Source organism: Dryobates pubescens, chromosome 33, assembly GCF_014839835.1.
Source record: "Dryobates pubescens isolate bDryPub1 chromosome 33, bDryPub1.pri, whole genome shotgun sequence".
Taxonomy (NCBI): Eukaryota; Metazoa; Chordata; class Aves; order Piciformes; family Picidae; genus Dryobates; species Dryobates pubescens.
The window spans coordinates 2,115,797-2,132,523 of record NC_071644.1 but is presented as its reverse complement, the minus strand read 5'-3'; the positions used below and the strand labels follow the sequence as shown (position 1 = coordinate 2,132,523).

At 56.7% G+C, this 16,727-nt stretch overlaps 1 protein-coding gene across 1 annotated transcript; it reads left to right on the top strand.

Moving 5' to 3' along the window:
* Positions 1-1,876: 1,876 nt before the first annotated feature.
* LOC104308599 (protein-arginine deiminase type-2) lies at positions 1,877-16,161 on the top strand. Its single transcript, XM_054175651.1, has 14 exons — positions 1,877-1,974; positions 5,491-5,677; positions 5,759-5,828; positions 5,972-6,033; positions 6,117-6,234; positions 6,832-6,957; positions 8,181-8,359; positions 8,579-8,682; positions 8,852-8,963; positions 9,047-9,154; positions 12,474-12,625; positions 12,911-13,055; positions 14,109-14,202; positions 16,046-16,161. Exons 1-14 carry the CDS (start codon positions 1,883-1,885, stop codon positions 16,159-16,161), a joined length of 1,665 nt encoding a protein of 554 aa, XP_054031626.1. The 5' UTR covers positions 1,877-1,882.
* The last annotated feature ends 566 nt before the right edge of the window (positions 16,162-16,727 follow it).

Here is a 16,727-nt window from a genome sequence, read left to right as displayed (position 1 = left end):
CATCCTACCTGGCCTTGAACACCTCCAGGGAGGGGGCAGCCACAGGTCCCTGGAAGCACAAAGAGGTGAGGGCAACCCCTGTCAACGTGCTGCCAGCTGCTGGCTCTGCTTTGGGGGTAAAAAGAGGGAAATTGAGCCTTGTGGAGGGGTTAAATAAGGAAAAATCAGTCCTGAAGGGGTAAAAAGAGAGAAACTGAGTCTTGTGCAACATGCAGGGTAGACCTCATGTGAGCAGAACTGCTGCAGTCTGAGTTTCTCTTGCCTTTTAAATGCTTTCTCTTTCTGGTTCCTCTCTCCCCAGGGCCTCTTCCTGCTGGTGGTTTGAATCAGCAGGGGCTGAAGGGATAAATTGTGATGCTTCTCAGGACAACCAGCAAGCTCCAGCTGCCAGAAGTTCAGTTCCTGGGTCAGGGAGCCTCAGCTGGGGTCATTTACCCCCAAACCCACACCCTGCCTACAAAAGGCACAGTTGGGGAGAAAATAGAACCATGAAATGCTTTGGCTTGGAAGGGACCTCAAAGCTCAGCCAGTTCCAAGCCCCTGCCATGGGCAGGGACACCTCCCACCAGCCTGGCCTTGAACACCTCCAGGCAAGGGACAGCCACAGCCTCCCTGGGCAACCTGTGCCAGTGTCTCCCCACCCTCGCTCTCAAGGATTTCTTCCTCCTCTCTACTCTCAGTCTCCCCTCTTCCAGCTCAAAGACATTGTCCCTCCTCCTGACACTACAAGACATTGTCAAAAGCCCCTCCCCAGCTCTCCTGGAGCCCCTTTCAGGTACTGGAAGGCTGCTCTGAGGTCTCCCTGGAGCCACCTCCAGCCTTCAATCAGATTTCCCCACTGCCACCAATCTCATGCAGGAGAGCAGCAGAACTGCCTCTCTGTCATTGTTGTGCTCAGCAGCTCCAAGCTCTTGCTCACATTTGCTCAGGGGATGGCCTGATGGCCAAACCAAACCCACCAGCACTTGCTTTCCGATGGGAAAGTGGATGTGAGCTGATTTCCTACACCCCAGCCCTGGAGGGAAGTAAGCACCAGAAAACCAAAGCCCCCCCAAAGGGATCTAACTTGGGAATGCCAGCCTGAACCTTTCTGCTCCTCACTAATGGCTTGTGGCTTCCAAAACCTGGGACAAGTTTGGGGTTTAAAACGAATATTTAGCTTGCTGTTAATAAATGAGGCAAACATCAGTGTGGGCAGACAGTAAGTCCTGAGCTGCTGCAGTGCAGGCTGGCCAGCAGCTGCTTCACCCTGCAAAACCCCCTCTGATTTCCCCTCACTAGCAACTGGCTCCTCAGATGGCCTCTGAAAACGAGCAGGGGGGGAAAAAGACAACTAAGGAGTGTCCTGCTCTGGCCTAAGGGCTGGGAAAGTGCATTTCAGCCTCCCAAGAGCAGACAGAGCTTTTCCCTGGAGAGCCAAAGAAGAGAGGATGCTCCATGGATGCAACCACCAAAGTGCTGCAGAGTCGTCTCCCTGCCGGGCTGCTCATCCCGGTTTGGGCTTGGGGAGACACTGGCGGGCCAGGGAGTTTGGGACAGCTGGGGGAGCTCCTTGAACGGGGCTCGGTGTTGGCTGGGCTTCGGGCCAGCCACCCTCCCTCTCCATCCCTTCCCTCCCCTCCCAGATCACTTTCATGGGGCTTTAGAGGGTCCAATCCAACCTTCCCCTCCCCTTGGAGCCGGGGTGGGAGCTGCAGATTTGTCATCCCGAACTTTCCAAGCTCCACCGGCTGATTGATCTGCGCCGGGACCAGTCCAGGAGGAGGAGGAGGGAGGGAGGAGAGGGTGCTGGTGGGGGGAGGGAGGCTCGGTGGCACCCGGAGCGGGTGGGGAAGGCTGCCTGTGCCCATTGCCAAGGGCATCGGAGCGGCTGCGTGGGGAGATGCTGGGGGAGCGCACGCTGCGGCTGCAGCACGGGAACCGCATCGAGGCCCTCTGCGTGCTGGGCACTCGCATCGCCGCCGATGTCTACGGGTGAGTGAGACACTCCTCCTGCTCCTCACCTTCATCCTTGCCTTTCCTCCTTCTGCTAATCCCCTTCCTCATCCTCCCCAAGCCCCTGACACAGCCCTGGCGCTGGGATCCCATGAGCTCTGCGGGCAGAATCCTCCCCGGGCTTTGCAAACCTGCCCCTGATTTATCCTGCTGCAAATCCTCCTTCCTCGTGTTTCCTTCTTCCCCACCCCAAACTCCACAGCCCTGACTGCTTGGATTTAAGGGGGGAAAAAAAATCCACCCTGGGCTTTGCAAACCTGCCCAAGTCCCAGGAAAGCTTCCAGCATCCAAAGTTTGCCTGCCACAATATTCAACCCCAGCTCTGCCACGGCGATGGGTTCGACCCACCTGTGGTCAAGGGGTCCAACATCACCTCAGGAAGCTGCTGAGGGATAAGCAGGGTGAGCAGGAGCCACAAGGATGGACTGCTTTAGAAGGGGGAATTGGACAAGATGATCTCCAGAGGTCCCTTCCAACTCTTAGGGGAAGGGAGGGAAGCAATTTCAAGTGCCCAAGCAAGGGAAGCGTTCGAGTTCCCACAGCTCCAACCCTGCTCCCCTTCAAGCCAGCCCAACTCTGCCCTGCAAGATAATTATTACTATTATCATCATTATTATTATTATTGCCCCCAAAGGAAAGAAGTTGCCAGGCTCTTTTATTTCATGGCTCTTTGCTGCTTCTGCAGATCTCACCCCTCACTATCCAAGCCCAGTTCCAACTCACCTGGCACCACCTCAGGTCAAATTCTCCTTCCCCCACCGTGGGATTCCCAAGACCTAAGCAAGAAGGCAAACCCAAGCTGTGCATAATTAAACCTAATTGAACAATTTCAGAGAGAGCAGTAAAGGAGCTCTCAGATTTCCTCTCCTCCCTCCCTCCCTCCCCCCTCTCTCTGCCTGGTGTGGGGCTGGCTGTCAGCATCCAGGCACCCAATAAATGATGCTGTAACTGTGATACACGGAGAGGGCTCGGGTGTCAGGAGCTCATAAAGCACCCCCTAGGAGCTGCCAAAAACAACAAACCTGGGAAGACAGAGAACCAAGGAGAAAAGGCAGAGAAAGGAGGAGAAAACAACAGAGAAAGGAGGAGAAAACAAAAGAGAAAGGAGGAGAAAACAACAAGAGAAAGGAGGAGGCAGGAGAGGGGAAGGAGCTGTGGAGCACCTGGGAAAGGGCACAGACACATCAAACCGGGAGCAGTGCACCAGCAGCTGCCTCAGGGTTGGGTAAAATCCCTCCCCCAAAAGTGGGAAACTTCCCCTGGTGAAGTCTCTCATGCTGTTGGGATGAGTTCTTCAACACCCCAGTTGGATGAGAAGCTTGGGTGCTTGCTTGGGATGTCCCCAGGGAAGTGCAGAGCCCAGCTTGGTTCTGGGAGTGCTGAGTGGGTGGGCTGTGATTAGTGTTGATCATTGTGCCAGGGGAAGGTTAGGTTGGACAAGAGGAGCAATTTGTGTCCTGCAGGAGTGGTCAGGCACTGGCACAGGCTGCCCAGGGAGGTGGTGGAGTCCCCATCCCTGGAGATGCTCAAGAAGTGATAGACCTGCTCCAGCCCCTCAGTGTCCTTCTTGGAGTAAGGGCCTCAAAAAACCTGGAGGCTCAAAGGGTGGCCTCAGCAGGGCCCTGTTCTGGCTGCTGGACCAGAAGGTTTCCCCTCAGCCTCTGCTTCTCCAGCTTGAACAACCCCAGGACCCTCAGCTGCTCCTCACCAGCTCTGTCCTCCAGACCCTTCCCCAGCTTTGCCCTTCTCTGGACCTGCTCCAAGCCCTCAATGTCCTTGGAGTGAGGACTCAAACCTGAGCCCAGGACTCAAGGTGTAACATCACCAGTGCCCAGTGCCTGGGGACAGTACCTGCCCTGCTCTTGCTGGTCACACTCTTGCTGATCCCAGCCAGGGTGCTGCTCCCCCACCTTGGCCACCTGAGTGCAGGCTGCTTCACCTCCAGCTGCTGTCACCCAGCACCCCCAGGGCTTTCTCTGCTGGGCAGTTTCCAGCCACTGCCCCCAGCCTGGAGCCTTCCTGGGGCTGTCACCCAGGTCACCACAGATGGGATATCAGGAAATCATTAGGTTGGCTGTCAGGAACATTCTGTCCTGCAAGAGTGGTCAGGCACTGGCACAGGCTGTCCAGGGAGGTGGTGGAGTCCCCATCCCTGGAGGTGTTCAAGAGACCTGTGGCCATGGCCATGGTGGGGTTGGGTTGCTGGTTGGATTCTATGATCTTAGAGAGCTTTTCCAATTGTGGTTCAGCTACACAATAGACTTTGCTTTGCTAAAATGACTCAGAAGATCCAAGGGCTGGAGAACCTCCACTGTAGGAACAGGCTGAGAGAGTTGGGGCTGTTCAGCCTGGAGAAGAGAAGGCTCCAGGGAGACCTCAGAGCAGCCTTCCAGTACCTGAAGGGAGCTACAGGAGAGCTGGGGAGGGACTTTGGACAAGGGCTGGGAGTGACAGGATGAGGACAATGGCTTTGAGCTGGGAGAGGGGAGACTGAGACTGGAGATAAGGAAGAAATTCTTGAGAGTGAGGGTGGGGAGACTCTGGCACAGGCTGCCCAGGGAGGCTGTGGCTGTCCCCTGCCTGGAGGTGTTCAAGGCCAGGCTGGATGAGGCCCTGAGCAGCCTGGGCTGGGGGAGGTGTCCCTGCAGTTGAAAGCTCTAGAACCACAGCCTGTGTTTGGCAGTTGGTTGCTCTAGAACCATGGCCTGAGTTTGGCAGCTGAAAGCTCTAGAACCATGGCCTGTGGTTGGCAGCTGCATGCTCTAGAACCACAGCCTCTGCTTGTCAGTGGCCAGCTCTAGAACCATGGCTGTGTTTGGCAGTTGATTGCACTAGAATCAGGGCTGCAGTTGGCAGCTCTAGAACCACGGCTGTATTTGGCAGTTGATTGCTCTAGAACCATGGCTGTGCTTGGCAGTTGGCAGCTCTAGAACCACGGCTGTGTTTGGCAGTTGATTGCTCTAGAATCAGGTCTGTGTTTGGCAGTTGATTGCTCTAGAACCACGGCTGTGTTTGTCAATTGGTTGCTCTAGAACCATGGCTGTGCTTGGCAGTGGGCAGCTCTAGAACCACAGCTGTGCTTGGCAGTTGATTGCTCTAGAACCATGGCTGTGTTTGGCAGTTGATTGCTCTAGAACCACGGCTGTGTTTGGCAGTTGATTGCTCTAGAACCGTGGCTGTGCTTGGCAGTGGGCAGCTCCAGAACCACGTCTGTGCTTGGCAGTGGGCAGCTCCAGAACCATGGCTGTGTTTGGCAGTTGATTGCTCTAGAACCACGACTGTGCTTGGCAGAGGACAGCTCTAGAACCACGTCTGTGCTTGGCAGTTGATTGCTCTAGAACCACAGCTGTGCTTGGCAGTGGGCAGCTCTAGAACCACGGCTGTGCTTGGCAGTGGGCAGCTCCAGACCCGCGGCTGTGCTTGGCAGTTGATTGCTCTAGAACCACAGCTGTGCTTGGCAGTGGGCAGCTCCAGACCCGCGGCTGTGTTTGGCAGGGCGGCCCCAGCCGGGGCAGTCTCCTTCGGCGTGAAGCACACGGAGGGGGTGAGCGTGGCGGTGGCCTGCGGGGGGCAGGAGCAGCCGGGGCCGAGCGCCGCCGGCGGGACGCGGTGGCCGCTGCGCGAGGGGACGGTGCTGAGCTTCAGCATGAGCAGGGCCAGCGCCGAGCTCAACGACAACAAGGTGAGAGGGAGGGGCGCTGGGGCGTGGGAGCCGCGAGGAGGGGGAAGACCCTCCCCCAACCGGGGCTCTGGGGGGTTGCAGGTAACCGTCAGCTTCTACGCGGAGGGCGGGCAGCCCATCAACCAAACCGGCGTCTTCCTCACCGGCATCGGTGAGTACGAAGGCAGCGGCCCAGCCTCGCCCCTTCGGGCACCTCAGAGCAGGGGGGAGGGGAGGGGAGGGGCAGAGACGAAGCTGAGTTTGCCAGGTCTCTGCACCCAGCCCGGGGGTGACGCTGGGGGTCTGTCGGCCCAGGGATGTCTCTGGACGTGGATGCGGATCGGGACGGCGTGGTGGAAAAGAACAACCCCAAGAAGGTAAGCCAGCCTCTCCCACCTGCCTGGAGGGGCCAGGGGCTGGAGAGGGCAGGAGCTCACTGAGCCCCCAGTGCGTGTCGTAGGCAAGCTGGAGCTGGGGTCCCCAGGGCCACGGAGCCATTCTGCTGGTCAGCTGCGACAAGGAGAGCCCCTTCACTCCGGCAGCAGACACTGACAACCAGAGAGTCTTCAACAAGGAAGGTAAACACAGCTTCCAAGCAGTCTTCCACCCCCTCCTTAACCTTCCTGGAGATGAACTTTTGCCTGGGAACCAGCTGCCTGTGAGCTGCTCTCCACCAAGCTGCTGAGTAAGGTCCCCTCGGGAGGGTTTTCATCTTCTGAATGCCATGCGAGCTAATTGAGGTCAAGCAAGGGCATGAAGCACGGCCAGGAAAACAGCAGAGGTGCCACTGCTGGCAGAGCTTGGCCCAGGAATGCTTCATGCAGGTGGAAGGAGCTCGGGGCAAAGCTGGCTGCTGGGAGGCAGGAATGCAGCCTGGCTGTTCCTGGAAAACTCAAACCGCAGGGAGCCGGTGCCCGAAGGCTCTCCGAGGCCAGGAACCAGCTGTGCCAGCCCCGCGGGGAGGTACCAAAAAGGCCATTTGCTTCAAAACGCAAAGCAGCAGCTTTGCTAAGCCAGGACCACCAGGGGGGGTTTAGCCAGGTTGCAGAGGCTGGTCGGGAGGGAAGAGGAAATGTCTTGGAGTGGGAGATGCAGGGAGCACATGCAGCAGCCTGAGCTGCCTCCTGCCGTCCCCCACCCCCCACCTCCCCCATTCTCCTTGCTTTGCACCCCAGAGCTGCTGGACATGTCTCGGATGGTGCTGAGGACTGAAGGGCCCCAGCGCCTGCCCCGGGGCTATGAAATCATTCTCCATACCCCAGTCTCCGATGCAGACAAGGTTGGGGTCTTCTATATGCAGAGTAAGTCCTCCCTCACCTCCTCTTCTGCCCCTTCCTCTTTGTTTGTGGTGCCTTTGAGACCCCTCCACGCTCATTGCCTGTGGCTTGGCCCTCCCCATGCTTTTCAAAGAGCAGTTTTGAGTCAGAGAATTGGAGGAGGCCTCTAAAGATCATCATTGAGTCCAAACACCTCCCCAGCACCACCTGCACCATTAACCCATGTCCCCAAGGGGCACACAAAGCAACTCATGTCCCCAAGGGGCACACAAAGCAACTCATGCCCTCAGCATTCCTTCTCCAAGATTTCCTGGTGTTGAACATTCTCTCTCCTGAATCAGCTGGAAAACCTTGGAAATTACTGCCTGAAAACTCCCTGAGAGGAGGCTGGAGCCAGGTGGGGGTTGGTCTCTTACAGAATACAGAACAGAATGCAGAATTCACCAGGTTGGAAAAGACCTCAGAGATCATCCAGTCCAACCTCTCACCCAGCACCATCTGAGCAACTCAACCATGGCACCAAGGGCTTCAGCCAGGCTCCTCCTAAACACCTCCAGGGATGGGGACTCCACCACCTCCCTGGGCAGCACATTCCCATGGCCAATCTCTCTTTCTGGGAAGAACCTCTTCCTAACATCCAGCCTGAACCTCCCCTGGCACAGCTTGAGACTGTGTCCTCTTGTTCTGGTGCTGGGTACCTGCCTGGGAGAAGAGACCAACCCCCACCTGGCTCCAACCTCCCTTCAGGGAGTTGGAGAGAGCAAGAAGGTCTCCCCTCAGCCTCCTCTTCTGCAGGCTAAGCAACCCCAGCTCCCTCAGCCTCTCCTCCCAGGGCTGTGCTCCAGACCCCTCCCCAGCTCTGTTGCCCTTCTCTGGACACCTTCAAGTCTCTCAATGTCCTTCTTAAACTGAGGAGCCCAGAACTGGACACAGGACTCAAGGTGTGACCTAAGCAGTGCTGAGCACAGGGCACAAGGACTTCCCTGCTCCTGCTGGCCACACTCTTCCTGATGCAGGCCAGGATGCCACTGGCCTTCTTGGCCACCTGGGCACACTGCTGGTTCCTGTTCAGCCTACTATCAACCACCACCCCCAGGTCCCTTTCTGCCTGGCCGCTCTGCAGCCACTCCGACCCCAGCTCCAGAAGCTCCAGCACAGAAGGGTTCTGGTACCCTCTTGCACCCAAAAGCTTGAAAGCATCACAGAAGCTCTGAAGCTTGTCCTCCTTCCCCTTTCTCCTGCTGCAGATCCCTTCTTTGGGCAGCGCTACATCCATGTGCTGGGCCAGAAGAAGCTCTACCACACCGTGCAGTACACCGGGGGGGCTGCCGAGCTCGAGTTCTTTGTGGAGGGGCTCTGCTTTCCTGATGACACCTTCTCTGGGCTGGTCTCCATCCATGTCAGCCTCCTGGAGTCCCCCACTGAGGTCTGGAGTCTTCAGGGAAAGGGTGCAGATAGGAGGCTGCGACAGGCTGAGGAGCATGGAGAAGGGGATTGAATGGAGAGTGGTTGTCATCAGTGTACCCTCCCCCTTCTCCCCTCCCCCAACAAATGACCTCGAGGGAAGGGTATCTGGGGAGGGGAGGGGACACACAGAGTGGTGACTGGGGTGTGGAAATCCCATGTTTCCACTTGTCTCACCCAGGGTATCCCCCCCACACCAATCTTCACCGACACAGTAGTGTTCAGGGTAGCTCCGTGGATCATGACCCCCAACACCCTGGCACCGGTGAACCTCTTCGTCTGCAGGTAAAGGCCCTGGGACGATGTCCTCCCAGCCCAACCCGCCCCAGAGGCTGCCTGGAGGTCACCAAGACAGGCTGTGGGTGCAGGGGGGGAGGTGATGGGCAGAGGGAAAGGGGATATCCACCCTCCAGCAGCCCTTCTTCCCCTTCCCTCTCACTGTTCACCCTTCCAGCATGAAGGACAACTACCTCTTCATCAAGGAGATCAAAGACCTGGTGAGCAAGGCTGGCTGTGAGCTGAGGGCTTGCTTTGGCTACATCAACCGTGGGGACCGCTGGATGCAGGTAGGGCTGGGCACTGGGGGAGGGGCACAGCTCTGCCCTCCCTGCTGCTGTGCCCCACCTGGGTCCTTCCCTCCCTTCCTTAGGACGAGGTTGAGTTTGGCTACACCCACGCCCCCCACAAGAGCTTCCCCGTGGTGCTGGACTCCCCTCGAGACGGAGGGCTGGGGCAGTTCCCCATCAAGGAGCTGCTGGTAAGAGCAGGATGCTCACTTGCATTGCCTGAGGAGCAGCTGCCAGGTCCTTAGGCTTAGCCTCTGCCATCCCTCCTAACCCCCCACTTGGACTTGGCTCCTTGGAGGGCTCACAGCAGCCTGAAAAATGAGCTCCACACCGCTGCATGGAGTTAATTGCCACATCGACTTCCAGCTGGGAGGACAACAACAACTTCCTTCCTCCTCAGACCAAGGATCAGAGCCTGATCCACACCCCAGCCACCCAGAAAACCTTTTCTCTAGAGAGACCAGAGGAGAAAGGAGGAGCTCTGGGAATGAAAGGCTTTTGCCAGGCACCAGGACAGCAGTGGTTTTAGAATCATAGAATCAAGAAGGTTGGGAAAGACCTCAGAGATCATCAAGTCCAACCTGTTACCCAAGCCCTCATGATTACTAAACCATGGCTCCAAGTGCCACATCCAATCCCCTCTTGAACACCTCCAGGGATGGGGACTCCACCACCTCCCTGGGCAGCACATTCCCATGGCCAATCTCTCTCTCTGGGAAGAACTTTCTCCTCACCTCCAGCCTAAACTTCCCCTGGCACAGCTTGAGACTGTGTCTTCTTGTTCTGGGGCTGGTTGCCTGCCTGGGAGAAGAGACCAACCCCCACCTGGCTCCAACCTCCCTTCAGGGAGTTGGAGAGAGCAAGAAGGTCTCCCCTGAGCCTCCTCTTCTCCAGGCTGTTTCTTTACCCTGAGTGTGCCAGTAGTGGGCTGGGGTTTTTTCCCCCTTTCCTCTACATCTGTGATTATGCAGCAGAAGAGGAAAGGGAACCACAAGAGAGGTGAACTTATTACCTCAGAAGAGAACAAGATTCAGTCAGCTGCCCAAAACACCCCCATGGGGCTTCTTTGCCAAGGCCAAGGGCCAGCCATGGGCAGGGCACACAGAGAAAGCTGCCTGGGAGAGAAGTGACCCTGGCCAGGGCATTTTGGAAGAGAAAAAGGTGACCTGAATGATCCCTTTGAGCTATCACAGCTTCACAGATTGCATTGGGTTGGAAGGCACCCTCAAAGGTCATCTTGTGCAACCCCCCTGCAGTCAGCAGGGACACCCCCAACTAGAGCAGGCTGCCCAGGGCCACATCAAGTCTGGTCTTGAATGTCTCCAGGGATAGGGTCTCAGACACATCCCTGGGCAACCTGTTCCATACCAACCCCTCTGCTCTGCCCTAGGGAGACCACAGCTGCAATCCTGTGTCCAGTTTGGGGCTCCCCAGTTCAAGAGGGACAGAGACCTGCTGGAGAGAGTCCAGTGGAGAGCTACAAGGATGATTGGGGGACTTGAGCATCTCCCCTGTGAAGAGAGACTGAGAGCCCTGGGGCTGTTCAGTCTGGAGAGGAGAAGGCTGAGAGGGATCTGATCAATGTCTATCAATAGCTGAGGGCTGGGGGTCAGGATGAAGGTGCCAGGTCCTTTGTGGTGGTGCCCAGTGATAGGACAAGGAACAATAGGGACAAGTTGGAATCCAGGGAGTTCCACCTCAACAGGAGGAGGCACTTCTTTGGTGTGAGGCTGCTGGAGCCCTGCAGCAGGCTGCCCAGAGAGGTTGTGGAGCCTCCTTCTCTGGAGGCTTTCAAGGCACAGCTGGATGCATTCCTGTGTGACCTGCCCTGGGTGATCCTGCTCTGGCAGGGGGGGTTGGACTCAATGACCTCTGAAGAGCCCTTCCAACCCCTACCACTGGGACTCTGTGCTGCAGAAAGCAGAGGACAAGCCCAAGAGCCACCAGATCTCCGCCTGGCTCCACCCTTGGCCCCGAGAGCCACCTCAACCCCAATCCTCTCTCAGACAGGAAGAGGAGAAGAGGCCAGGTCGCATTTTTTTGGCCACAGGTCACTGTGGGGCAGGTGAAGTGCTTTCAGGACTTTTCTCATGCCTGGGATGAGTACATGCAGTCCTGGACTCAGCCAGGCAGGGTGGGAACAGCAGCACCGAGCTGCCCCGTCGCCAGCCGCCGCTCTCTGTCCTCTTTAGGCGCCCTTGGGCTTCCTATTAGCAGAAGCAATTTCAGCCTCTGGAGCTGCTAACACATTATGCTCCAATTTCTCCTTTGGAGCCTCCCCTAATCCCTGCTCCTTATCCTTCCAATCTCATTTTCCAGCCAGGAATGTTTAGCCAAAAAGCAAACCAGCCTGGGTCTTCCTCTTGTCTTCAGCCAGAGCCCTAAGCCCTCGGGACCCCACAGCAGGGGGGGGGAAGAGATGAGAAGGAATTAGCCCTTCCAAAAAAGATAAATCAATCTGGAACTGATAGGACTTGGATGCAACCCTCCAAGCTGGGGTGAACCAGAGCCTTGACAGTTGAAACCACCCCAGCCCTGTCGTTTATTAAACTGAAATAAGCCTGGAGCAGGTGGTTGGTGCCCAGCCCCTCCTGCAGCACCCAGGGAAGGGTCAGACCCAGACCCCTCTGACATCCTTCACACACACACCCAAAATGCAGGCAGAGCCTCAGAGGTGGCTCCTTGCTTCTTCCAGTCACCCTCAAATGAGCAAAAAACCCCCAAAAGAATCCCAAAAGGCAATTTCCAGACCATAACCAGGCCCTCCTCAGGTCTCCCTGCTCATTTTTTACCCCTCCCCAGGCTTGGTTCCCCCCCTAGGAAACCCAACACTAAGTGACTGAGATTTAGTGCAAACCCAACAGATACCTGATCCAGTTCCAGGGCTGCCATCAGCTCCAAGCCCTTGTTGACTTGAACTGGAGACTAAGGACAAGCTCAAGGCAGGATTTTTGTCCCATTGCTGTCATTTCTGGCCCCCTTTTTAAGCCTGCAGTCTCTCCCTCGGGCATCTGACCCTGGCACATGGGAACCAAGGGGTAATTAACCCTTGCACACACACCACATGCAGTCCCAGGTTGTATTCAGTGCTGGAAATCAGGACTTCAATTGGATGTGATGCAAGTGCAGCCCTTTGGGTGGCTCTTATGCCCCAGGGTGGATTTATCCTCAGGGGCTGAAGTTCATCGAGCTCAACCAAAGCCATCCAGAAGCTCAGCTTCAGGGCTACCCCAGCACCTAATTAGCTTAATGGGGACACTTAAACATTGGCTGCATGACAGCAGAGGAGATCTCTGCCTGGCACAGCAGCCCAGCTCTGCCCCTGGCATCTGCCAGACGACCCAGAGACCATTATCCTCTTGCCTTTTGCCTCTCCCTACCCATGGGCAGCTTCATGCTTCACATTTTTACCCCCAGGAGCAGGTCTGAGCCCGGCAGAAGGGATAAGAGCAAAGAGACGGAGGCAGAGGGAGCTAAGGACAAAGCCCACAGCCATTTCTCTTTCTCCAGGGCCCTGATTTTGGCTATGTGAGCAGAGAGCCTCTCTTTGAAGCCATCACCAGCCTGGATTCCTTTGGCAACCTAGAGGTCAGCCCTCCTGTGACCGTGGCAGGGAAGGAGTATCCCTTGGGAAGGATCCTCATCGGCAGCAGCTTCCCCACGTAAGAGATGGGAAATTCACAAGTCTGGGGGCAGGGGAACCAGGAGTGCCCCTAAACCTCATCAAAATCCTGTTAATGAGCTTCATCAGGCACACCTTGAGCAGCTGCACCCCTGGGCCTCCTCGGGGTGGGTGAACCCAACCCCAGCGCTCAGCCTTTGCCTTCCAGCTTTGCCCTTTCCTTCCTTTCCTTTGCCTCGGCAGCAGCTTCTGTGCAGCCACCTCTTGCTGCAGGGATCTTTCTTCCCTTTATTCCTTCTCTTGGGGGGGTGCTTTGCCCCCCCAGGTCTGCAGGCAGGAGGATGACCAGAGTGGTGAGGGATTTCCTCTACGCCCAGCAAGTGCAGGCTCCCGTGGAGCTCTACTCGGACTGGCTGGCCGTGGGCCACGTCGATGAGTTCGTCACTTTCGTGCCCACCTCCGATGCAAAGGTACCCCCAAAGCCCTGAGGCTTCCCCTTCTGAGGTCCAGCTGGAGCAGGGAAGTCCTTCTGCCCCTGGGCTCAGCACTGCTTAGGCCACACCTGGAGTCCTGTGTCCAGTTCTGGGCTCCTCAGCTTAGGAAAGAGGTTGAGCTGCTGGAAGGTGTCCAGAGAAGGGCAACAAAGCTGGGGAGGGGTCTGGAGCACAGCCCTGGGAGGAGAGGCTGAGGGAGCTGGGGTTGCTTAGCCTGCAGAAGAGGAGGCTCAGGGGAAACCTTCTTGCTCTCTCCAACTCCCTGAAGGGAGGTTGGAGCTAGGTGGGGGTTGGTCTCTTCTGCCAGGCACCCAGCCCCAGAACAAGAGGACACAGTCTCAAGCTGTGCCAGGGGAGGTTTAGGATGGATGTGAAGAAGTTCTTCCCAGCAAGAGAGATTGGCCCTTGGGATGTGCTGCCCAGGGAGGTGGTGGAGTCCCCATCCCTGGAGGTGTTTAGGAAGAGCCTGGATGAGGCCCTTGGAGCCATGGTTTAGTTGATCAGATGGTGTTGGGTGACAGGTTGGACTGGATGATCTCAAAGGTCTTTTCCAACCTTATTGATTCTATGATTCTAGGAGCAGAGGGCTGGAGCTGCTCTGCTGTGAGCACAGACTGAGGGAGTTGGGGTTGTGCAGGATGGAGAGGAGAAGGCTCCCAGGAGACCTCATTGTGGCCTTCCAGGATCTGAAGGGGGCTCCAAGAAAGCTGGGGAGGGACTTTGGAGGGTGTCAGGGAGGGATAGGACTGGGGGGGATGGAGCAGAACTAGAAGTGGGGAGATTGAGATTGGCTGTGAGGAAGAAGTTGTTCCCCAGGAGGGTGGTGAGAGCCTGGCACAGGCTGCCCAGGGAGGTGGTGGAAGCCTCCTGCCTGGAGGTGTTTGCAGCCAGGCTGGAGGTGGCTGTGAGCAACCTGCTGTGGTGTGAGGTGTCCCTGCCCATGGCAGGGGGGTTGGAGCTGGCTGAGCCTTGAGCTCCCTTCCAGCCCTGACAGCTCTGGGATTCTGTGCCTCTCCCCTCTCCCCGCAGCGGTTCCGGATGCTGCTGGCCAGCCCTGCAGCCTGCTACAAGCTCTTTCGGGAGAAGCAGAAGGAAGGCCAGGGGGAGGCCACCATGTTCAAAGGCAAGGGGGCTGGGGGGTAGCTGGGGTCAGGCGTTGCTGGCAGCGCAGGCAGCCGGCCCGAGGGCGGCAGCGCCGGGGTGCCGGGCGGGCAGCGGGGGGCCGTGGGGACCTTTGCCCACCCGGCTGTCCTTCACAGCTGGCAAGCAGGGTGGCTGCCCACCATACCCAGCCTTCTGCAGCCCTATTCTGGGAAAGTGAGTGGGATGGGAGGGATAAAGGTCTCTGCGTGGAGGGGATGCTTGCTTGGTGGGAAGGAGGAGCGATGGGAATGCAGGCAGAGCTCTGTGGCATGGAGTGGGACAGCCAAAGGCTTTCACCTGCCCTCACCATTTCTCTTCTCCCTTGTGGTGGGTTGAAATCACCTTCCAGTCCAGTTCTGGGCCCCTCAGGTTAGGAAAGATGTGGAGTTCCTGGAACGTGTCCAGAGAAGGGCAAGGAGGCTGGGGAGGGGTCTGGAGCACAGCCCTGGGAGGAGAGGCTGAGGGAGCTGGGGTTGCTTAGCCTGCAGAAGAGGAGGCTCAGGGGAGACCTTCTTGCTCTCTCCAACTGCCTGAAGGGAGGTTGGAGCCAGGTGGGGGTTGGTCTCTTCTCCCAGGCAGGCACCCAGCCCCAGAACAAGAGGACACAGTCTCAAGCTGTGCCAGGGGATGTTCAGGCTGGAGGGGAGGAAGAAATTCTTCCCAGCAAGAGAGATTGGCCATTGGGATGTGCTGCCCAGGGAGGTGGTGGAGTCCCCATCCCTGGAGGCGTTTAGGAAGAGCCTGGATGAGGCCCTTGGAGCCATGGTTTAGTTGATCAGATGGTGTTGGGTGATAGGTTGGGCTTGATGATCTCTGAGGTCTCTTCCAACCTGGTTAATTCTGTTCTGTTCCATTCCATTCCATTCCATTCCATTCCATTCCATTCCATTCCATTCCATTCCATTCCATTCCATTCCATTCTATTCCTCTATTCTATTCTTTCTATTCTATTCTAATTTGGGAGGAGGGGAGGTTGTGGGGTGTCATTTCAAAAGGCAGAGCTAGTTCATACACCTCACTTTCTGTTAGTTATCAGCCCAGTGACATGAATCAGACCTTATCATTATTTCCCCCTCGACATCCACTGCTAATTAATTTATTCCCAATCTACCACTCTCTGCTCAAGGTCTGTGGAAGATTCCCTAAGCACCAGCCTGAAACTGCCACATCCCCACAGCAATGACCTTTTGCTTGCCAGTTTGTGTGTTTGGAACAGCCACAAGAGGGTTGAGGGAAGGTCTCCACACCTCCCTGACTCCCTCTGAGTCACTGGGATGTCCCTGAAGAAGGGCTGACCCCCGTGGAGGTGGCAGCTGTGGGGTTGATGGAGCTGAGTGGAGAAATTTAGCAGGCAGTGATTGCTGTGGGCAGGAGGATGGAGGAGAGACTCTTTCCAACTCTCTTTCCCATGGGCAGAGTTTTTCTTCCTGCCCAGTTTCCCAATAAACAAAGAACTGGGACTCCCAGCAGCCTCGGCCCCCAGGCAATGGTTTGAGAGGAGAGGAGAGCAGATTTAGATTGGAGGTTAGGGATAAGTTCTGCACTGTGAGGCTGCTGGAACACTGCAACAGGTTGCCCAGGGAGGTGGTTGAGGCTCCATCCCTGGGGGTATTCAAGGCTCTGAGCAACCTGATCTAGCAGAGGATGTCCCTGCTGACCGCAAGGGGGTTGGCCTAGAGACCTTTGGAGGTCCCTTCCAACCCAAACCATTCCAGGATGCCACGAAATTGGGCTCTGGGGGCCTCTTTTTCCATCTCTGTTGCATGTTTTCAGCTGGGATCCTGCCAGCACTGCTTGATTTTGACAAGGCTTTGCATCTGCAGGCTACACAGGGACGGACACCAAACGAGTCACCATCAACAAAGTCCTTTCCAACGACCTCCTGGTGCAGCAGAACCAATATGTGCAGGTAACTGCCAAGAGGAGTGCTGATAATTGATACTTCTTCCAGTAACTCCCCCAGGGTGGGGCTAAACCTTCAGGGAGGTGTTGGATTCTGATTCTTCTCTGGTATGAGGTGCTTTTGGGGACCATGTCCACCTGCATCCCCCCCTTCAATCTGCTCTTCTCCATCCTTGGAGGTTTTCAAAGCCAGGTTGGTGTGAGATGCATCTGGGGACCGTGCTCTTCTCCATCCCTCCAGGTGATCAAGGCCAGGCTGGATGAGGCCTTCAGCACCCTGGGCTGGTGGAAGGTGTCCCTGCCCATGGCAGAGGGTTAGAACTGGCTGATCTTCAAGGTCCCTTCCAACCCAACCCATTCTAGGGTTCTATGCCTCGGGCCAGGAAGAGTTCTGGAAGGGAAAGTCCTTCTCAAATGTCAGCTCAAGCTTAGGAATTGTTGAGCTGTCTGCTCAGCCATGGGCAGCACACTTCCAGGCCTCCTGCATGGTTTGGCAGCATGATAAAGACAATGGTCAATGGAAAACTGGTGAGAACCCAAACCAGGCCATGAAGAGAGACTGTCCTGCTTGGGGCAAGCAGGATGGGAGCACAGAGCTGGAGG